This window comes from Triturus cristatus, chromosome 4_1, assembly GCF_964204655.1.
Source record: "Triturus cristatus chromosome 4_1, aTriCri1.1, whole genome shotgun sequence".
NCBI classification, from domain to species: domain Eukaryota; kingdom Metazoa; phylum Chordata; class Amphibia; order Caudata; family Salamandridae; genus Triturus; species Triturus cristatus.
Genome location: NC_140585.1, coordinates 671,920,524 through 671,943,919, shown reverse-complemented (window position 1 = coordinate 671,943,919; position 23,396 = coordinate 671,920,524). Strand labels below are relative to the sequence as shown.

Sequence of the window (23,396 nt, the reverse complement as noted above, 5' to 3'; positions counted from 1 at the left end):
CTTTGCTCATATCTACAGGACCCCACCCTATTGAACAACTAGAGGAGACTTTAGGGGGTCTGAATCTGTAGAAATATTGCAGACCCTTAGGCCACGGTGCTCCGAGCATCAAAGTCAAACTTGAGCAGCACTTTACTACAATGTGGGGAGTGAAATGTTAAATTTCATTTTACCCAGGTATATAAAAACTCATTTTATAAGGGTGTACCTTATAAATACCTGACCCCCACCCCTGGGACACCCAGGGGAGACCCTGGGGTTCACTAATATGCCAAAACATTGTAGGGTATCCATTTGTAAGTGCCCCAAACTCCAAAGTCGAGTTTATGCACAATTTACTTTTTAAAAGCAGTCCTTGCACCCAGGGCTGTTTTTAAACTGACCTCATGTTATGTTATGTTAAAATTATTTATAAAGCGCACGTACACTAAGACAGTTTCATGGCGCTGTAGCAGCAGTGTACTGAACCAAGAGGTTATAGGTAAGCCTAAGTGAATAGGAGAGTTTTCAGAAGGATTCTGAAACGCGGAAAAGATGTTTCAAGTCTGAGTTCCGAGGGAAGAGAATTCCATATTTGGGGAGCCAGAAAAGAGAAACTGAGTCCACCTTGTTTTTTCCGGTTATAACGAGAAATAGTGAGAAAGTTAGCATGAGATTAGCGAAGAGCACGAGAAGGGATGTAGCGAAAAATTAAAGAGGAGATAAAAGCCGGACCAAGACCGGCTAAGGCTTTGAAAGTAGTACAGCCCAGTTTGAACAAACAACGCTTGGCCACAGGAAGCCAATGAAGGCGTTTCAGAAGGGGGCGAACGTGGTTGATGAAAGATGAGCCGAGCAGCTTGATTCTGAACTAATTGAAGGCGGTGGAGTTGATACACAGGAATACCAACATAAAGGGAATTGGCATAGTCTAACCGAGAGATGACTAAGGCCATGAGAACCACGGTAAGAGGCTCGGTGGTTAGAAATCTCGAGATCTTGCGGATTCTGCAAAGATGGAAAAAGCATGAAGATGTAACTGCGCTGATCTGAGATTTCATGGTCAAATCATTACTGATTATCACTCCGAGGCTTTTAACGGACTTAGTAGGTAAAGGGGGGTTGCCTAATATGGGAGGCTAAAAGCTGTTGTTCCAAGGATTGGAAGTACCGCTCAGGACCAGCTCGGTCTTATCCGGGTTAAGCTTGAGTTGGCTGGCGTTCATCCAGTCCCTAATGAAACACAAGGTAGCCTGAAAGCTGGTAACCGACGTAGGGGAGGAATTGATGTTAAACACAAGTTGGAGATCGTCAGCGTAGTTAAAGCAAGCTACCTCAAGGTTGCAGAGGGAATGGATTAGAGGGAACATGTACAAATTAAATAGAAGAGGGGAAAGAGAAGACCCCTGAGGTACACCACAGGTCAAACTGGTCCTCTTGGCAGAAAAGGTGTCAAGGCGAACAGCCTGCGACCGATTCTCCAGAAAAGAGGAGATCCATTTTAAAGCCGTGCCATGAATGCCAGCTTCCCTGACACGGTCGATCAAAAGTTTATGATCGACCATGTCAAAGGCGGCAGAAAGATCCAAAAGGACAAGGGCCTGGGAGAGATTGTTATCGGCCCCCTTTCTGAGCTCATTCATGACAGCAAGTATGACCAGCTCGGTGGAATGAGCAGGCCTGAAACCAGCCTGTTCGGGGGCGAGAAAAGACGAAAGTTCGATAAAGGAGCTAAGGCAATGCGTAACATGAGCTTCTAAGATCTTACTAAGGTAAGGAAGAAGGGAAATGGGACGATAGTTAGTGAGGTTAGAAGGGTCAGCGTTAGGTTTCTTTAGAATGGGAACGACCTCTGCCACTTTAAAGGAGTCGGGAACTACACCTGTTTTTAAGGAGTTATTAAGGAGTGCAAGAGGGGGGTCGGGGCAGGAACGGAAAGCTTCTTGGAGAAAGAGAGGGGGACAAGGATCTAGAGGGGAACCAGAGCCAACCTTTTTAAGAAGTGTGAAAAAAAACTCTTTGGAGATCAGAGGTATCTGATCTAGTGCTTGCGTGTTCTTAGGCAGGGTCCCCGAGACTGTGTGAGTGGTGGGCAGAGGAATACTCCTTTTGATAGTAATAATTTTCTGAATAAAAAAATCATTAAGGGCGTCACAAAGGTGTTGAGTAGGTGAAGGTTTGACAGTTATTCTATCAGGCAAAGATAATTCATTCACGATAGAGAAGATGTCTTTAATTTTGGTGGCGGAACTCATGATTTTTTAAGAGAAATATGTGGATTTAGCCACAATGATAGATTTTTTATATTCGTTTAGGAGCCCGATGAAAATGCCTTTTTTATCTGGAGAGTAGTTACGTCTCCAACAACGTTCCGCTTGTCTAAGAGTGAGTTTTTTTTGTTTTAGATCCTTAGAAAACCAGCACTGGGCGTCATGAGGTCGTCTGCATGTAGAGAGTTTGTAGGGGGCAATGACATTACTGGCCGAGACTAGCCAGTGATTGGATAGCTTCTGCATGATCGTTGAGGCCGTCTGTTTCTACAGGTCTGGAGGTGGAAAGTAGGGAGCAGAACTCATCTTTATTAGCACGGTTCCAGTTCCTTGCTTGAAGCCTACCCAGTGTCAAGGGTTTAGCCGAAAGGGACAAATCCAGAGAAAATTGAATAGTGTGGTGGTCAGACCAAGGACAGGGAGAAATGGAAAGGGAAAAGATGGACAGATTGGCCGTCCAGAGCTGGTCCAGAAGATGGCCTTTAGTATGAGTGGCAGTGTGGACATGCTGGGTAAAGTTAAGGCCAGAGAGAAGATCTGTAAAGTCTCGGGAATGGAGACTTTCTTTGGGGTCAGAGGGCCAATAATTAAAGTCCTCAGGCTTCCGCAGTGCACACATGCAAGTGCAAAAAGAGCTGCTGGCCTCTAAACTGCCCTGCCATAGGGTACTAGGGACTTCTAGGTAGTTTCAATCCCCCTGCCTCATTATATACTAGGGGCTTATAGGGTAGGTCATGCCAATCACCATACCCTAGTGTATGTAGGTGTTTAAACTGTATTCTAATGTGTGCCTTTCAGCATAGCCCTGGGCCTGGTTAGGCAGAGCCCAGGGTCAGTCAGAGTCAGTTGCCACCAGTATCAGTCAGCAAAAGGTTGTGGGTGCCCAGGGCACAGGATGACTTTGCAATATAGCAGTCCCCCCCCAAACGAAAGGTGATGGGTTACTAACCTACACCCTGGTAGTCCTCATCAGCTGAGTGGAAAAACCTGGAAAGTCCATCTGCCTTTGCATGGGCAACCCCAGGTCTTTGTACCACTGTAAAGTCCATCCCCTGTAGGAAATGGACCACCTTAACAGCTTCGGATTCTCCCCTCTCATCTGCATGAGCCATCTGAGAGGCCTGTGGTCAGTTTGAACACGAAAGTGAGTCCCAAACAAATATGGTCTCAACTTTTTCAGGAACCACACCACAGCAAAAGCCTCTCTCTCAATGGCACTTCACCTCTGCTCTCTGGGAAGAAGCCTCCTGCTAATAAAGGCAACTGGCTGATAAAGACCCCCTTCATTTAATTACACTACAGAACTCTGCCCTATTTGGCACTTGCTTGCCTTAATAGTCAGGCCTGCCTGCTGCATGGCCTGAAGCACTTCCCTTAGGTCGCTTAAGTGATCCTCCCAGGTAGAATTGTATACAGCTATTTCATCCAGGTAAGCTGCACTGAACTGTTCCAACCCAGACGAGACCCTGTGCACCAACCTTTGGAAGGTGGCAGATGCATTCTTTAATCCAAAGGGCATTACCTTGAACTGATAATGTCCCTCTGGTGTGGAGAATGCTGACCTCTCCTTTGCTCCATCAGTAAGGGCAATCTGCCAGTAACCTGAAGTCAAATAAAAAGTACTCAGGTACTTAGCAGCCCCTAACCTATCAATGAGCTCATCAGCTCTAGGTATAGGGTGAGCGTCAGCCTTTGTGACTGCATTCAATCCTCTGTAGTCCACACAGAACCTTAACTCCTTGGGTCCCCCCTGAGGATTAGTTTTAGGTACCAGCACCACTGGACTGGCCCATGGACTTTCAGACGTTTAAATTACCCCCAGTTCCAGAATCTTAGCAACCTCAGCTTAATGCTGGCTCTGATATGGTCAGACAACCTGTACAGTTTATTCTTGACAGGTAGGTTGTCACCAGTGTCAAAGTGGTGAACACACCACTCAGTGATGCCTGGGGTCAAAGAGAACAGGCCAGCAAACTGCTCCAGCACTTGCTTACAGTCTCTGTGCTGCTGGTCTGTCAACTTGAGAGAGAGCACAACTCTCTCCACTGACCCATCTTGCACGTTAGTGGAGAGGAGGTCAGGCACAGGCTCAGTTTCCTCCTCCACACCCTCATCTGTGACCAGTAACATCTGCCCTGTCATGGTGGGGTTTCAATCTATTCACATGCAGGACCCTATGAGGGTTCCTGGGGGTGCCAAGGTCAACCAAATCGGTAACCTCACCCTTCTTTTCTAATATTGGATAGGGCCCACTCCACTTGTCATGGAGGGCCCTGGGAGCTACAGGCTCCAACACCCACACCAATTGTCCTGGAGTATACTCGGGCATAGTAGCCTTTTGATCATACCAGTGCTTCATGAGCTCCTGGCTGGCCTCCAGTTTCTTGTCTACCTTGTACATATACTCTCCCATTCTAGATCTCAGGCCTAGCACATAGTCAAGCACATTGTTTTTAGCTTCTTTAAGAGGCTTCTCTAAAGACTCTCTTAGCAGGCTCAATGGCCCCCTCACAGGGTGTCCAAACACCAACTCAAAGGGACTGAAACCAACCCCTTTCTGTGGCACCTCCCTGGATGGCAGAAGGGGCAACTTTCTGCACAAAAACAATCCTACGAGGTGTTTTCCTCTTTCTACGAGTGCTGCAGGATGCATCACATATGGAAAGAGGAAAAACGCTAACCTTCACTTTGGGAGGCGTACGGATTTGGCACTTTCCCAGGTTTACATCACTTTGTAAATCTGGGACAGCATCAAATTCCAGGAGTCTTGTGTGGGAAAACTCACCACAATGCCCATGGAACGTCTCCCAGGCTCTGATAAATAAGCCCCTGGGTGTTTCTGCCCACTGACTGTAGTTTGTAAACAAATAAGAAACCCCTGAGCCCAGATCGAGCCCTGAAGCCAGGGATGTCATGACGTCAGCCTGTGCCAACACTCATCTGTTAGAGGACACTGCCCAGGGCCACTGGCAACGCTATGGCAGGAGCCAGTGCACACACTACCATAGTGTGTAGCAGTGTCGGACTGGCAATTCCGGGCACCGTGCAATCTTCCGGTCGGCTGGATGGGGTGGTGGGCGATTTTTTCACTGGAGGCCGGTTTTCTCTGACCTCCGCTGCGGAGTTAGACTCAGACAGACTGTCTACTCCTCAGTGAAAAAAGCACAACTGCAGTGGTGCACGTGCACACCACCACCCAGACCCGGTGCAGAAGCAGCGAGCCAGTTGAATTTAATAATCAGGGCTCAGAGGAGGCAGCGCAGCGTGCAGATGTCTCCTTCGCCGCCGCGTTTGCGCGCCTCCGCCACCCACTCTTCAGTTCACCCTTAGGGTGGGGCTGGTGGGTCCCTGCAATCTGCATGCACATTGGGACTCGCGCAAGTGCGCGTGACAGCCTAGCATTAGACAGAAAGAGAGGCTGGAGCCGAGGCACCGTTGCGGCCATAATTTAATTATTTCTAGCCGCCTGGGCCCTGTCTGCCGCCCGCAGCAGGTGAGTTTGTCAGTCCACCCTGTCGGCAATCATCTAATGGGCAGTGGGCACTGGGTGGGTGTCTCGACCGGGCCGGGATTATTAAACAAAGCAAAAGGTATAGGCCCCGGCACGCTTCTAAACTGACTGCGCAGTGTGGATTTAATTGTGAGCAGGGCGGAGCGAGGTCAGGCGGCTTGAGTTCAGGCCTGCTTGAGTTGCGCACGGTCCCGGCAGTAAATCAAGCATTTTTATCATGATGATTGTCACCGTCAGGGACCGTGACAATCATCATGATTACAATTTTTGATTTGGTGCTAGCAGTGCAACTGCATGGTGCGGGTGGTGGCAATAAAATGAGGACTCAGCACTGGCTGTGGTAAGCCATGTCCAGGCATTTCAATTGAAATTTATTTTATTTGTTAAAAGCTGAAACCCTTTAAAGAAGAGGTGTAGCGTAATCACCTACATTTAATATGTGCAATGCCTGTGAAATTGACGAGTCTCGTGCGTCAAATGAGGTGCGGGAGCCTGCTGGTGGTCAACATGAAAATCGAAATCTGGGCTTTTTCGATGCATTTTTCCACCATCCGCTTTACAGGTACATTGTGTTCAAACAGGTTCTATAACTGTGCAATGAGCGTCGCAGCACAGGTAGCCATGGATTGGCACACATCTAGTTTGACAGTTTCCTCAAGACATTTTCTTGGTAAACCACATGATCTCACTAGAATCGAAGGTACACAGTCGCAGTAATGTAAAAAAAGAAAAAGAAAAGAAGACTTACTCGCACAATGAATAACTAAAAAAAAAAATCAGGCTTGCACAAAAAGGTGAGTTTTTTGCTTGCTGGGTTGGAGAAAGTCCCCTGCATGGCTCCGGAGAACACACAACCCTGTCTCGAAGTCTCATAGGAAGCTGTAATGTTTTTGTCCCTCGACTCAGCATATACAATGATCATGCATGTGCACTAAGTGATCTGGTGTGAGAGTAGACCCAGAGCGGGGCTTTGTAGTTAAGAGGGCACACCAAGTGCACCTCACTCTGGCATCTCCCCGGGTTGTACAGTGTTGGCAGAAAAGTGATTACAGACACGGCCACTGGAATTATGAAATTAACCCTGGATTCCTAGGGTTTCCTTAAAAAGTTCACATAATACTCGTGTGAAAAAAATGTAAAAGTGATGGCTGAGCAGGCGGGTGTCAGGGAGACCACCATAGCGATGCTGATAACTTAATACACTGTCTTTGTCCCACTTATTCGGCGGCCCAACTATATGTGCTCCTCAGCTCCGCTAAACAGGCCTGGGCTGTGAGCGCCAGGCAGCGTGTCAGCTGCCCACCAACACAACAGTGTGCCCAGATGAGCCTCCTCAAGTGTCTGAATGCCGTGCTTTAGAGGTCGTGCAATATAGATATCTGGACGTCACACACCCAAGTGGTGAATACATGTATATGGGTGTCTGTTTGTTGTGTAGTAAAGGTTTGTGCACTGTATGTGTGTGCATCTCATGTGCGGTTTGTGGATGCATGTTGTGCAATATAGGTGTCTGCCTGTCGTGCAGTATAGGTGTGAGCATGTTGCGCACTGTAGGTGCGTGCATGTCATGTATGGTAGGTGTGTGCATGTTGTGCACAATAGGAGTGTGCATGTTGTGCATTGTAGGTATGTGAATGTCATCCACTGTAGGTATGTGCATGTTGTGTATGGTAGGTGATTGCATGTCATGTATGGTTGGTGTCTGCATGTTGTGCACTATATGAGTGTGCATGTTGTGCACTATAGGTGTGTGCATGTTGTGCACTGTAGGTATGTGCATGTCATGAACAGTAGGTGAAGATCTGGAAGGGCAGCCTGTACATCAGGTGAGAACCCAGAAGACTTCAGCCATGCATGTCTTCTAATAGCAATGGATGAGCCCATCACCCTGGCCACCGAATCTGACGTGTCCAGGCCAGACTGGATGACTTGGTGAGCAGCAGGCTGAGGGTCTGCCAGAACCTCACTCAAATTACCCCGGTCTTCCTCAGATAATTTTGGAAGAAGCTGCTTGGCAGAGTCCATAAGGGCATGAATGTGTCTACCCAACAAACATGTAGCGTTGGTGGATTTCAAAGCCATACTCGCTGACGAGAAGACCTTCTTTGCAGATTGTTCAAGCTTCTTGGAATCCCTGTCAGCAGGAGCTTGAGGAAAGGCACCCGTAGACTGCTTTGAACATGAAGCCTGCACCAGCAAACTCTCGGGCGAAGGATGAGAAGAAAGGAACGCAAGATCTCCTGGGGCAGGCCTGTACCTTCTGGACACAGATGTTGAAACTGCAGGAGCAGAAAGAGGATTGTGCCAAACCTCAAGGATCGGCTCCGTCAGGGCATCATTGAAAGGCAAGAGTGGTTCAACCACAGAAGACGGAGAATGAAGCACCTTTGTAAGCAAATTAGGCTTATACTCAGCCATAGGGAGCTGCAGATCCAAGAGCACTGCAGCCTTCTTTATTACAGTATGGTAAGGTGCAACTTCCTTTGAAGGAGAAGCTCCGGGGAGGTGTCAAGTCCACTTGCCTCACACAGACCCTTGAACATATCCTCAGGCTCATAAATTTCATCTTCCTCCATATCCTCAGCCTGGTACTGTCCCTCCTCTAGCAACCTCTGCGCTGCTCTCCTCGAGCGCATCTTCAGTTGCGGCGTCGGCGGTGCCACATGCGGCGTCGATGGCTCCGGAAGCGGCGTCGAAAGCGGACCCATAGCAGCAACCTGCGTCGACAAATCCATGAAGAAGGTTCGCTGGATGGAGCCGGGGACTGCCCATACGGCGACGACATCCTCTGAGCCGGAATTTGCCATGACGGCGTCATCGGCATGAATGGCATGAAGGGGACCTGAGGACAATGGTGAGGCACACCCAAATTAAATGCCAGAGGACCCACGGGACCCGAGGGTGCACCAGAAGGGTAAGAGGCCCTGGAAAACACACCATACATCACATTTAAAAAAATGCGAGGGATCCGAACCCGGCGCCGGGAATGAAGAATACTGCTCCGGTTCGAGATCCGATCGAGGAGCCTCCTGAGTCGGAGCCACCGCTGTCACAGGCGGAGCCACAGGAGCCAAAGGCGTCTCCGCATCAGCCGGATTCGATAAACCATCCGGAGCGAATCTCTGCATAGGAGACTGCACCGGAGTCCCCTTATACGAAGGAGAATGGGCCGGAATCGCCTGAGGAGACACTGAAGGTGAAGGAGAGACTTAGTCCTTAACACGACGTCGAGGAGCCGGAGAAGGCGACCTTGAAGCCATAGGCTTCGACGAATGGCGTTGAGATCCATGTATCATCTTCTTCTTGTGCTTCCTTCTCGAATCATGTGAAGTCGACGACCTCGACTTCGAACGTTTCCGCCCCCTTTTTTCTTTTCTTACTTTAGCCATGTACAGCTTGGCTTCTCGTTCCTTCAAGGCCTTCGGGTTCGTCTTCTTACAGCAAGGACAGCCATCGACGTTGTGATCAGACGATGGACACCACAGGCAGTCCTCGTGGGGGTCAGTGATCGACATATGCCCCCCGCACTCCTTACATGGCTTGAAGCCCGACTTCCTTGGAGCAGACATGTCGAAACCACAGAAGGAAACCAGACAAATTCAAAGTATCCAGGAGAAAGTATTGGAGAGTCTGTAGAAAAACCGTTAGAGTCGACAGCGCGGAAAAAAGGGAACTGACACCATCACGCCATCGTGGCACTCTTATGGCTCCAGAGACGTCATGCGGAGCAATAACATTGTGACGACCTCGTCGGCGTGGAGAGCTAGGAAAAGGTTTCCGCGGAATACTGCTGCAGGGGATATTCATAAGGTGAGGAATCCACAGGTAGATGTATCCATCAAAAAGGAATCCAAGATGCACCAGTATGGAGCACATTTAGACAAACGGTCTGGGGGTAAAGGGTAGAAGGGTTCACAATAACTCACAGTTTTGTCGCTTGTGGTTAATCAGTCCAGGGGCTTCTACGTCTCCGAAAGACCAAGGGGGGGGTGACCCTGCTGTGCCTCTTCCTGGCAAGGATGGGCTAGGACGGGCAAGGCGGGAGTGTGCTGGCACTTAAGAGAGAACAAGGGATCCTGGGACAGTGAGTGCCCTCCTGCACCACACCGGCAACAATTTCAGGCTCCCTGTTGTTATTCAATGTCCCTTAGCACCTAGGGTTCTGTGTAGGCTCCATTGGTTAGTGCCATCTTGCAGGCATTCTGCACCCCTCAGTGACACGAAAGAAAACAAGTTACTTACCTGTAACTGTAGTTCCCCAGTATTGGTAACTTTCATTGATTCACATGCTTGAATCATTCCCCGTCGTCGAGATGGGCGTCCCCAGTATGTAAAAAGGCAATGCTTAGATTAATACAAACCAGAAAAAAGGCCTAGGCTCATTTCCATTTTGTAGCCCATAACAGTCATTATGTAAATGAGACTAAACTTTTCCCTGAACCAATCAGGACCTCTCACCCTTTAGAACACTCTTGAGAGAACCTTATTCCCTCAGATTTTCGAGCACTTGTGCCAAAGATAATGTTTGATGTTTGTGCCCAAAAAATCGAAAGGTGAGCCTCTCAGGGGTGGAGGGTGAGTCACATGTGAATCTATGAAAGTTACTCCAGTACTGGAACTTTCATAGATTCACATGCTTAAATCAGAGTAGCTAGCAGTAAGTAGCACATTTTATTGTGCCTGAAACGGACCTAAGCCAGAAAGCGATTTGAAAATACACCATATATACATATGCTTTGTTTTAAAACTCACAGGTATCGCTTAACCTAGATATATTCTTTGATAATAACAATAATGTCTATTTGTTTTAAAATATGACAAGAAACAACAAGTTACAATAAAATGTGAACATGCAATGCATAAAGGAAGGAGGGATGGTAAAGAGGGTTCACCGTCACTGGAAAAGGTTTCTCAGCACCGCTTGTCCCACTGCCACATCCTTAACCGCTGCTGCATTCAGGCAGTAATGTCTGGTGAAGGTGTACTCTTCCAGGTAGCCACCCTGAGATATCCTGGACAGGTACCCCAGCAAACAAAGCAGTGGAAGTAGACACAGCTCTCGTAGAATGAGCACGATCTTGTGCATTCAACGGCTTCCCAGCCGCCTGATGACAATACTGAATTGCACTGGAAATCCATCGGGCAATTCCCCTTTTTTGACAGAGGAAAACCCTTCCTGGGAGCACTAAAAGACACAGAGTTGCGATGACTTTCGGAAAGGTTTTATTTTTGCAAACAGAATTTGAGACAGCGCTAGACATCTAGCAAATGAAGAGCTCTTTCTGCCGCAGTACTTGGTTGAGGAAAAAATCTTTTAAGAATTAGAGGCTCATTCAAATGAAAGTCTGATGGCACCTTGGGTATACATTTCAGATTAGTTCTGAGGACTATCCGGTCTTCCTTAAACTGCAAGAAAGGTTCCTGAATAGTGAGAGCTTGTATCTCCCCAACTCTTCTGGCCGAAGTGTGTGCTAGCAGCAGAGCTACCTTCCACGATAAAAATGTGAGATCCGCTCTGTGAATAGGTTCGAAGGGCTGCTACATTAGTTGAGATAAAACAATATTTAGTTGCCATAGAGGTGGTGGAGGCCTCACTGGAGAAAAAGTACGAAATAATCCCTTCATGAATTATTTGATGATCCCATCAAACCACAACGATGGTCCCGAGGAAGTTCTTCTGTAACGTGATATAGCGGCCAGATGCACTTTTATCGATGCATGAGCTAAACCAGATTTTGTTAAGAGCGGAAATTATGGGATGATCTCATGAGCTGCCGATGTCAGAGGATGAATATTAAACTCCTGGCACCAAATACAGAACCTTATCCATTTCATCCTGTATGTTTTGTTTGTACTTTCAGCCCTGGCCTTTGACAAGATATCTTTACATTCAGATGAAATATTTAAATGTTGAAATTCACAGTGTTCAGGAGCCAAGCCGCTAAAGGTAGTGATTTCGGATCTGGATGAAGTACTTGTCCCTGGGACATCGTCAAGAGTGTATGTATTAGTTGAAGGCAAAATGGATGAGCCTCTGACAGCAGAAGAAGCTCCGTGAACCAGTGCTGTCTGGGCCACCGCGGGGCTATCAGGATCATTCTGCACGGTTCTCTCTTGATCTTCGTCAGAATGCGTGGCAGTAGGGGAATCGGAGGAAAATCGTAGGCAAAGACGCCTGACCATGCCATCAAAAACGAATTCCCTCAAGACCCCCATTGGTGAAGCCAGCTTGCGAAGAACCGGCATTTTTTGTTGTGGGCTGTCGCAAAAAGATCCACTGTTGGTTTTCCCCAACTTAGGAAGACGCCTTCTAGAATTTCCTGATTGATCTCCCACTCGTGGCAGGTTGATTTGAGCCTGCTCAGAGTGTCCGCCTTGACGTTCTGATCTCCCAGAAGATGTTCCGCTTTTAGGGATATTCCATTTTGAACAGCCCATTCCCACATTTTCTGGGCTTCCTGAGATTGGGAGAGTGATCTTGTACCGCCCGGTTTGCTGAGATAATGCATTGCTGTTGTGTTGTCTGCCCTGATTAGTACAGCCGATCCTTGTATTCTCGGCAGGAAAGACAGCAATGCTAATCCTACTGCCCTGAGCTCTAGTAAATTGATGTGAAGTTGCTGTTCCTGTAACTTCCAATGACTACTGACCTGGAGCTCTTGAAGAAAAGCCCCCCAACCTTCTAGGGATGCATTGGTGGTTCGGAAAGGAAAGAAAGACGACTTGAGATATGTTGCTGGGTCCACCACGCTACTGCTTAAACCATGGCCGGTGTGATTTTTACAATATCGTCGAAGGATCCCACTGCTTGACGCCATTGTCGATACAGTTGTTCCTGCAACAGACGCATTCTCAATCTGCAGAAAGGAACGAGGAGGATGCAAGAGGACATTGTTCCTAGTAGTGACTTGTAACGGCGTACTGAAAGACACTTTCTTTTTGCAAATGCCTGGGATAGAGAGATTAGCCTCTGTTGTCTCTCCATGGAAGGAAACACTTTGTTTACTGTGGTGTCCAGAATCGCCCCCAAGAACATGATGTTCCTCGCAGGATGAAGGAATGACTTCTCCATGTTCAGAGTCAGGCCCAACTCAGCAAACAATTCTACACATGCCACTGTTGACGACTGAGCAGAAACTTGTGAAGGCACTTTGATCAACAAGTCGTCCAGGTAAGGAAACACCTGGTGTCTTTGTTTCTTTAGAAAAACCGCCACTGGAGCCAGACATTTTGTGAAAATTCTTGGGGCTGATTTGAGGCCGAACGGCAGTACTTTGAACTGGTAATGGTCTCCGGCTACAACAAACAGAAGATACTGCCTGTGGGAAGGATGAACGGGGATGTGGAAATACGGATCCTGCAAGTCTAAGGTGGTCATATGATCCCCTGGGATTAAGAGTAGCAGAATGTCTTGGAGGGAAACCATCTGGAAGGATTGTTTTTTGGGATAAGTATTTACAGTTCTCAGGTCCAGAATAGGACGCCATTGACGAATATTATTTCGAACTAGGAAAACACGGAAATAAAATCCCCTTCCTCTCTGGGAGATTGGCACCGGTCCTGATGCTCCCTTTCGGAGCATTGCCTGAATCTCCAAGCGCATCGGAGGCAGATGTTTGACCTTTTGATGTGTCGGAGGAGTACAAGGGTGGATTTGAAGGAACTCTAAAATATGTCCAAATTGTATTAGATTGAGGACCCATCGGTCCGTAGTTATTTTTCACCAATGATTAAGATGATAGGAAATTCTTCTACCCAGGGTAACTTCTGAAGGGGGAGGGATAGATGTAGCCAGATCCTGAAGGTTGTCATTGTCTTCGCGAGTTGTCCTTTCCTTGTCAACCTCCTCTTCTTCTAGGGGCAGATTTTGTATAGCCCAGTCTGTCGTTGACCGTACTGTTGTCGGTACAGCTGAGAAGATGTAGAGTAGGAGGGGTATCTATTCTGTTGGTATCCCTCTCTATATGATGTTTGACCTCTTCCTCTAGCTCCTCAAAAGGGCACCTTCCTGTACTGCAGTGTCCCCAGGGCCTTTGCGGTATCTGTATCCTTCTCCTAATCCTTATCCTAACACCGCCGCCCCTCCAAGCAATCTGAGAGCCATGGTCGCGATGTCCATCGCACAATCATTGACTTTAGCCCATGCCCTTTCTCCCTCCTGAAGGATCTTCCTGACCTCCTGTCTACTATCCTCAGGAATCAGGTCTATGTAAGGCGTCAGGTCACACCACATCTGCCTATCATATTTGCCCAGAATGGCAAGGGCATCCGCAACTTTGACCAGAAGAGCTGACATGGAAGAAAACCTTTTTCCTGAATTATCCAAGCATCTACCCTCACTGTCAGGAGGCATTGTAATAGGAGCAGATGGATTTTGGAACTTCTGCTTAGCAGTCTGGGATATGACAGAGTCCAGTTTGGGATTGCCCACTAAACAAGTTAGAGCGTCCATTGGAGCTTTATACTTCTTCTCCAGTCTGGCAAGCACCGGTGTGATCGTCGCCGGTGCCCGCATGACCTTAAGGCCTTCCTCCCAAACATATCTAATGATCGGGATAGCTCGAACTGATTTCCGGTACGGCTCCTTGAAATCATACAAGAAACATTTCATCTGGGTAGTTGACATTGGAAGTTCAAATCTCTTCGCTGCCCTTTCCATCAAATTATGGAATCCACCGATGTCCTCCGGCGGCGAGTCAATCGGCACTGGAGAGGAAGAAGACGGCGAAGTAATAAGGTGGTCACCCCATTCCTTGTTGGGGTCCGTTATCTATCCCTCCTCTTGGTCATCATCCGTGGTGACTGGATCCTGTTGAGGTGATCTTGGCAAGGGCTCTGGCAGTAACTCCCTATTTCTAAATGGAGTAGCTGGAATGGAGGGTGGGTGCGGAACAGCTAATGGTACATCCTGAGATTCTGGAGTTGGTGGGAACCTCTTTCTGTAGTCTGCCAACATAAACTGCAGGTCCATTAGCAAGGAAGAGGGTATGCCAACCGTCTCTTCCTGGTAACCTTGACGATGTTGGGGAGGGTATTGATACTCCCCGTATTTCTCCTCAAAGTCATCGTCCTGACATTTCACATGTAATTGTGAAGGGCTACTCGCATAGCCAAAAGGGCCTTCAGCCTCCTACTCGGAATCCTGCTCCTCCAGCAGGTGTGATGGTACAAGAGGCGTAATCTTACTAGGTGAGGTGATTTCCGGTGTAATTCTCCTCTTCCTGGCCACTTCCAATTTCTCCTGTGTTTTTTCCATCGTCGACGAGCCCATCGACGAGATCCCCGACAACACACCGTCGTCGGCGATGCCTTTGAAGTCGATGCCGTAATCGTCGATGCAGTCATCGACATCAACAGTAGAGCCCTTATTCGTCATCGACGACGTCGTTACCGTCGTCGTTGTAGTCGTCGACGATCCTGCCGTCGGATCAGTCGTCGTCGTTAAAGTTGTCGTCGTCGCCTCTGGCGTCGAAACCGTCGTCGATAGTGACATTGTCAATGGAGAGTCATCAGTCACATTTCCTGAAGGCTTCTTTGGGACTAACTTCACCTAAATCTTCATTGTCGACGACGAAGTCTTCTTCGTCGGCGATCCCGTCGACGATGCAGAAATCGTAGATTTTATCTCAGGAGGCATTGAGGAAGGCTTCTTGAAGGATTGTTTGACCTGAGGAGGTGATTTAGACGGCTAAGAACCAGTCTTTTTTACAGCCTTATCCCCCGAAGCATGTCCCTTACTCTCTTTTTCTCTATGTTGAGGAGATTTTGAGGGACTGCGCCCAGAAGACCTATGAGTGGTCTTTTTGAGGGCCTTCTTAGGATGCTCCTCTGAGGTATGAGTATGAGGTGATTTCTTCCTCTTTTGAGATGTCCTTGATGAAGAAGAGGAGGATGACTCATCGCTATCACTGGAGATAACCTCCTTTCTGGCCTTAAGCTTTTGAAGCCAAATAAAAAGGCGTCCTTCACGTTCCCTTAGGGTTTTAGTCGAAAAGGTACAACATACCTTAAAGTCTTTAGCTTGATGGTCTGGGTAAAGACAGTAAATGTAGTCAGAATGAGGGTCATCAGTGTAGAGCCTCTTCTTGGAATAAGTGGCAAAGGCTCTAAATAAACCCTTTTTCTCCTTTCCAGACATTCTCAGGTAGAATGAATTAGTAGTCAGCAATGAAGATGATATTAGCAGATGAAATTCACTGGAAAAAACTCCAAATCTTAAGTAGCAAGAGAAGGTTTGAGCAGAGCTCAAAGGAGACTCCCTAGCACAACGTGTGGTAGAAAATCTGTGGGGCTAAGGTTCTCTCAGGAGTGTTCTAGAGGGTGAGAGGTCCTAATGGGTTCAGGGAAAAGTTTAGTCTCATTTACATAATGACTGTTATGGGCTACAAAATGAAAATGGGCCTAGGCCTTTTTTCTGTTTTGTATTTATCTAAGCATTGCTTTTTTATATACCGGGACTCCCATCTCGACGACGGGGAATGATTCAAGCATGTGAATCTATGAAAGTTCCAATACTGGAGTAATTGTAGGTATAATCCTTATTTATGTTAAATGTCCTGATTTTTTTTGACTTGGGAAATTTGGTCACACTAACTCAGCGTAATGACGAGCTTGAGACTCCAGTCGGGGGCTCAGTGAGCCTTTCAAGGCGAGGTGTGGCACGAGGGAGGAGAGAGCTTCAGATGGATCGCAGGAAATCTGGTGAACCCCCTTCCAAGCATATTCTGCGCCCGATGCTTTAACTCTGCTGGCCCCATCCAGGAATCAGTCCCACTAACTGCCGACCCCACTGGGGGGGGGCAGTATAAGGGGGGGAAGAAGACACACATGCAGCCTCAGACACTCTCCCAGCGCGGTAAGAGAACGAATGAATGGTGCGGCTCAAGGCAAACACCAAACAATAAAAACGGCCACAAGGAAGATTCCAAATAAAAGGCCAGTAAAACTAGGTATTTGATGACACGAGGGAGGACCAGGCTACACATGATGTGCCCAGAACAGGGAGGCGCAGAAGCACCAAAACGAGTCCACAGGGCGCGTAGCAAGCTCCAGCGACACCAAATAAAAACACCCTCCCTCTTCCTGCATTTCCACGTACCTATAGCAATACTGAACTACACACCGCATACAATCACAACTGGAGGTAATATCAAAAAGAGGTGGCCCCCCCAGCAATAAAATAGCCTCGGAAAGGGGCAGCACAGTAATTGCGATCTTAGGCTTGCACCGGGTGAGGTGCCTCTGGCAAGACTAGCGTAACACATAGGACTCCTGCTAAAAGCCACAACCCTCCCTGCATCAGGAGACCATCTTAAAATCATACCCAACACCAAGCTGATCACTCAGAATCCAAATATCAAAGGTTCGTGTACAACCCAGGTAGGATTGAGGGTGCTCAGAGGCTTATAAAAATAAGATCTGTTTAGAGAATATTAATCACTCCCATGCCCCAAATCCCTAACAGACTTTTCTGACAGGGGTTGCATCCAATATCGCACTTATATCGCTACTAGCAGGTTGACAGGATCACACCCTGTGGTAAAATACAGGGTCTCCAAAACCATTAATAACGGAGCATATTTGACTAGCTGAATTCACGAACAAACAAGTGCACCAATGCTGATTTTTCATCAGCTCCCATGAACCAAAGTGAAAAGGATATTTTCGAACTTGTGCAATGGAAGGAGGATAAAACCCAGAGGCCCTCAGTGAGGGGTCTGCTTAAAACTGACATGGGTGCACCGACCCAAAGTACAGTCAAACCCTTTTTAGATTTATTTTCTACTTACAGTTAAAATGTCTCACCACAGTCAGATTTTATGTTAGTTAGTAGAGGTGTTTAAAAACCTCACAGTCCACCATATCGTGGCCTAAGGTAAGGCAGCATCAAATCTTGTTCAGCATATTTATTAAAACAAACGTCACTTTCCAATAAGGTCAGTTAGATTGAACACTGACTCTTCAAGAACTAGCACTTTGATGTCATCTACAGACATGAAGAAGAAACTTCATAACATTTATGTTTTCAAAATGGACTTGACTTTAATAACCACAAAACAGCATGATGGGCAAACCTTCCTACTAATAGGGTTAAAAAAGGTTTGCTGGAACATGAGACTATATATTGTTGCTAACATGCTCAACGATACTCACATTCTACCAATGGATCGTCAGAAAACAGTTTTTTTAGTTCTACTTTACTCTTTAGAAAACTATTTTCAAGTTTAGCTGAAGAGGTGGTTAAAAAAATGATGGTTAATTGTGTCTATTCGAAATGAAGCCGCCTTACCTTCAATATCATCAGCATCATCTAAGCCCAACTCTTCCATTAAATCTGGAAATGAAATACCAAAGGTTACACAAAGAAAAACAAAGCGATGGGGCATAAATAGAAAATGTGCTTTGTAGTACCTGAATTCTGCTTTTTTATACATTCTAGGACTGCTGGTTTGAAATCATCTTTAGTTTGTGAACTTGCAAGTGTGGAGTTTGGCTGAAACAAGCAACAGAATTAATTACAATAGCCTGTACATTTTGTATTTTTAGTGAACGAAAAGGAAACGGTGCACCTACCTTCTGAACTGCAATCTTGACAGAGAAATCTGAAAGGAGAGAAATTTTAAATTACATTATTTTAAAGATAATTTGCTTGTGGTGTCCTCCCACAAAAACATGCAGAACAAGCAATTTGCAAGACACAAACAACCAAGCAGCGTGTAAAATGACATTCCTTAAAGCTTTTGGACTTCCTGAAACCTACATGGTACATTAGAATAAGACTGAGCGGAGATAAAACTTGTAAGTTAGTATTGCAGAAAATGCATAGGCATAGATTCCACAAGCCTGGAAGGTATTCAGTTAGAAATTAGTTAATGCTGCCATGCTCAAAAGCAGTCAGTGTGATTTAGGTGTCATTTTGTGCTACCATGAATCATTTTCATACCCTCTCGGCCCAATGGCCAGTTTATATTTCTTGCATCGTCTAGTTTAGTCATCCTACATCCATGTGATCCTCTTATGAAAGAAGGAATATAAAATGGGTCTATGGAAGGAATTACAGAAAAACTTACAACCTTAGAATTGCATATTTACCAATGATGGTATTCACTTTGCATAAAGATGTATAAGAGCTTATTAAAATTATCTTCAAATTACGTTTTAGAAACATGAAGTACTTTCACATTTGCAACAGAAAAGTGCAAATACAGGTGACAATGGACTACTAACTTTGTTCTCAAATCTACTTTCAAAAGCATCTTTACTGTTCCAATAGCTGGATATAGGTTTAGGAAGACTGTCATCAGCAAGACTGATTAAAAGGCACTTACCTCGGGTGCTACAGTATCCGACCATCAATCTGAAGGAGATTACATCACCTAAACCGACAAACCAGCTTCCATTCTATGTAAGATTATTTACATTGGTGTAGGAAATTGGGTTATTCGCTGTGCAGGATGCGAAGCCTGCCAAGTAATAGTTGCACAATTTACCCTTACGGGAGCCAAGCACCCCATTGTAGTGCTTTACTCTCTCTGAGTAGCGAATCCAAGGCCTAAACAGGGGAGGTGCTTGGTTCCCAATAAGGGGAACCTGCAGACCAATTACTTTTGCAGGCCTCACATTCTGCACAACTAATAACCAGTTTATTTTGGGGCTCAGTGCTGGGAAAATAGTATCCAGTTCTGGTATGCATTGCTAACATTTCAGTAGTTCAGTTTTCCCACACATTACCAAAGTGTTAATGGGCAAATATCAGACCGCAAGGTTCTGAGTGGGGTTCACAGGTTGTGAACTCCAGATATGGATAAGGAAACCCACGCACACATCATGCGGAAACATGGTTGGTTGATGTATTAACTGTGCTTATTATGTTCAGTGTGCATTCAGTTAAATGACATGACGACAAGGTGCCATTTCACACATAATGTTCCCATTAGAGTGTCCCAGACCATACTGCCCTTCGAACACACTATGCCTCAGGAGGGCTCTTCTATGTAAGTTTATGGACTACAACAGGTACCCGCACCATAGAAATGAGTGAAGGGGTGTGCCCTGCAACTGGGTGCAGAAAGCGATAGGGAGCTCCAAGAAATTCTTACGCTTGCCATAGGCAATGAAGATTTCCCACGAGGGAGCCCACCAAGAGCCAGTCTTTATACAGTTTCCTCCATCACTGGCACAAGCAAGAAACTACTGGAAGAGTGGGCCAGAAGGATACTCAGAAATAGTTGGCTCCCCCCCTAGGGGTTCCTACCAGAAAGGGGGTGGGGGTCTGGAAGAGAAATGTTCCCACGGTGGAGTGTGAAAGAAAGTTGTTGTTCCCGTGGTTCTTTTGGTTATCTGGTGTGGGGAGGGAGCTATCCAAGGGTGGCCCATAGTGGTGTGTGGCCCTGAGGAGAGGATGGTTCCAGACATAGAATGTGTAATGACTGACCCCGAGGAGAGATAAGATAGAGGGATAGGACTCCCTAGATTCCCAGATGGGTTAGTGGTGGACCCCAAGATATTAAGGTAGGGTAGGTACCCGAGAACAGTGAAGGATGTCATCCTAGAACTGTTTTTAACTGCACCTGAGGCAGCGACCGGGGCGATGCCCAGCTGGATGTCCAATCTGGTAGGTTCTGTGGGATCAGACCCCAAGACTGAGGGAAGATGCCCTTTAACTGGAGGGTGTGCAGGAGGTTCTGCCCTAAGAAGAACCCTGCCTGGTGCAATGGTGGTGTACCAGCCTTGGGGTGGATGCTCTGAGGCCCCTTGAAGTCCTGGCTTGCCAGGCATTGGTTTGGCAGGTGGATGCATCCCCCAGCAAGGTGTGATGGTGCAGGAGGCATGTGTACCTGCAATATCCGTACCAGTTGGCCAGGTGGGGCCTATCTTAAGTGAAGGGACGCAGTGCCTTAGTGTGCAATTGTATTTGTCACTTCTGTTTGGGAGGTTTAGTTTAAGCTGTCAAATGGGCAGCTGTGGAGGACTGTCCCAAGAGGTTTCTGGTGGATGCACTTTAGGTGTACTGGTGGGGAAGATGCCCATGGCAAGGGTGTGCGGAAGGCGGGTGCGCCCACAGTGGTGCCCAAAAGAACCAAGGACTCTGGCCGAGTTTACACCAGAACCAGTGGGTCTCTCCAAGGGCCAGTGAGGCTGGCTTCTTAGACCCCCTGAGGACCAGTTGTTGAAAAGCCTGGACTTCTGCACGCAGAGACAAAGACCAGGAGGTGAGCTGGGCTATACACTTGGAGGTGAGATGATCAGCCACCAGGAGTAAAATGAGCCCAAGATCGTCGAAATCAGCCCAACCGAGCCTGAGTTATGGCCTTTTTAGGGTTGGTGACTTTTGACCTCTTTTCAAGAAACAGAGTATGTGGGGCTCTGCCACATATACAACAATAACCCCCAGGGTGGCCAGGGCCAAGGAATTGGCACAAGGAGTTTTTTGCCCCCATTCAGGGTTACGGTGTGTCTGAGGCCCCATCGCCATGCTCATTTTGCCCCACAGGGACCCTCATCTTCCTGGGGGGGGGACGCAGGAAAGACTGGAGGAGTGTCATAATGGCGTCCGACAATGGTGGCCTCACCCACACTCCCCATGCCTCTGTCTGGGGAGAGCCGATCAGCCACTGCATATCAAACATCCTACCACACAGAGCAGGAAGGGAAAAAGCATACAGACATGTTGTGTTTATTTTAAAATGCTTTATGGATATAATATGGTTGACAGTGATTAGTGATCAAAGTTAATATGCTTTATTAATATTAATAATTGTATTTACAGAGGTAAAATCCAGTATTTGTAAAGCGCGAACAGCTACCCGAAGGCATCCCTGCACTGGGAGCCATCGGGAAGATTAAGCAAGCTATTGCCCAGAGTCACATGGTGCTAGGCTGACCTACCGCCGGTACCAGGGATCGAACTGTGAGCCCCAGATTCCAGCGTCAGTCGTCCTGGCCGCGTAGCCACACCTCTTCCCTTTACCCATAGTTATAAATGATTATTGCATTTAAACACGAAATGATAGTGTTTTTTACATGTGGTTTGCTCTTCTTGTAACATGGTGGACCCTTGGTAAAGCCAATAGGTCTGTTCTATCTACAGCCATACCCATTATATTGTGATGTGTTATCAGATCTAATTAGGAGTACTGTGATTTTGGCGGTCATGCCCCTTTAGGGGTCAAATGTGTTTTCATTATGTCACCTAAGGTATATTCTATCTCCCTTATGTAAATATTTGTAAATGAATGCATCATACTTAATAGAGTGTGTGTGCAATAAATGTACTTTAACTTTTTCTAAAGAAAAAGCACTGGACAATCATTTATTGAGTATTATTGCATGCCTGCGAATGGTAATTCCTAGCCCACACCACCTCCTTTGAAGAGGCATTGGATTACTCTGCTTCGCTACCCTGAGAGAGGCAAGAGCTACAATTGGGAGCTTGGTTCCCAGTAAGGGGAAATTGTGCACATTTACTTGTGTAGGCCTCACATCCTGCACGGCTAATAACCCAATTACTACAGATGGTGAAAAGTAATTTTTGGTCCAAAGTGCTCATTATTATCAAACTTGTACTTCACAATTACATATCTCAAATCACCTCAATTTTAAGGGGAATACAGTGTTCCGATTCCTGCTCAAATTTTGCAAACTTGAGCTGACCAAGCTAACTAAACCTTTTTATATTTATTTTAAATGCAGTGTGGTGAGGCCAAGCACTGCAGAATAAATTTTATACCCCAGTGGTTCCTAATAAGCCCGCACATGTTAGAGGAGGATTTGATTTTTAAATGCTGTGCTAAGGCAGGTAGGTTCCCAGCAGGGCAGTACAATATACTTACCTCCTCCTACATTAAAGTTTGTCAGCATATTAAAACAGAGGACGCGCAGGACAAGAAAAAAGCCAGAGCATTTTCAATCACACCAAAGACCATCAGCATTGTTAAAGCTTGCCATTGAACATGCCTGGGCACTTCCATCCACGCAGTCATTCTTCCATCCGTCCCTGGATTCAATAACCAATCATCCATGCACTTAATACACTCATTCTTGCACTCCTGCATCTATACAGCCACTCATTGACCTATCTCACATTCAGAGACTCGCCTATCCAAAATACCAGTCACAAACTCACCAGTCAATAGTTGTTTTCAGTTATTGGCAAGATATTTCAGTTTTGCTGCTAGTTGGTGAGGATTATGAGAGTGCTTGTGGTAGTGTATTACACTGAGTCTTTGGAAGCTGTGAGACTACTGTTAGTATGGCAGGCCTGCTTGTGTTTCAGGGGTGCAAGAGTTCATCAGTTACAGTGTGAATGCAAATCAGAGAGGCAGTGAAAGTGCCATCAGTCGTATGAGACTGCTACTGTGTAGTGGGTTTAACAGTGACGTCAGTTATATGAGATGGTTACTCTACGAGGACTGTGAATGCTATTGGTAGTGTGAAACTACTAATGTGTGAGAGTTGTGAGAGGGCTATCAGTAATGTCAAAGAGCTAATCTGTGAGGAGTAGGAGTGCAGCCAATAGTCAAGGGTGTGATAGTGCTTCTTGTAGTGTGTGACTAATACCGATGGATATGAGAGTGCTGCCGATGGTGTGAGATGTCCAGTATGTGACATGTGTAAGAATGCTTTCTATAGTGTGT

General features: G+C 46.6%; 1 protein-coding gene across 11 annotated transcripts in view; it reads right to left on the bottom strand.

Annotated features, from left to right (window-relative positions):
• Positions 1 to 23,396, bottom strand: part of ANKRD26 (ankyrin repeat domain 26) — a 1,120,330-nt gene that overhangs the window by 749,140 nt on the left and 347,794 nt on the right. For 9 of the 11 annotated variants that reach the window (XM_085653117.1, XM_085653121.1, XM_085653116.1 and 6 more), the window contains 3 exons: positions 18,334 to 18,362; positions 18,172 to 18,253; positions 18,050 to 18,094 (listed from right to left, as the gene is read on the bottom strand). In XM_085653117.1, the coding sequence (XP_085509243.1) occupies positions 18,050 to 18,094; positions 18,172 to 18,253; positions 18,334 to 18,362 (156 nt within the window). Of the gene's footprint in view, positions 1 to 18,049; positions 18,095 to 18,171; positions 18,254 to 18,333; positions 18,363 to 18,703; positions 18,803 to 23,396 lie in introns of all 11 variants that reach the window. The other 2 variants (XM_085653113.1, XM_085653115.1) reach the window with 1 other exon arrangement.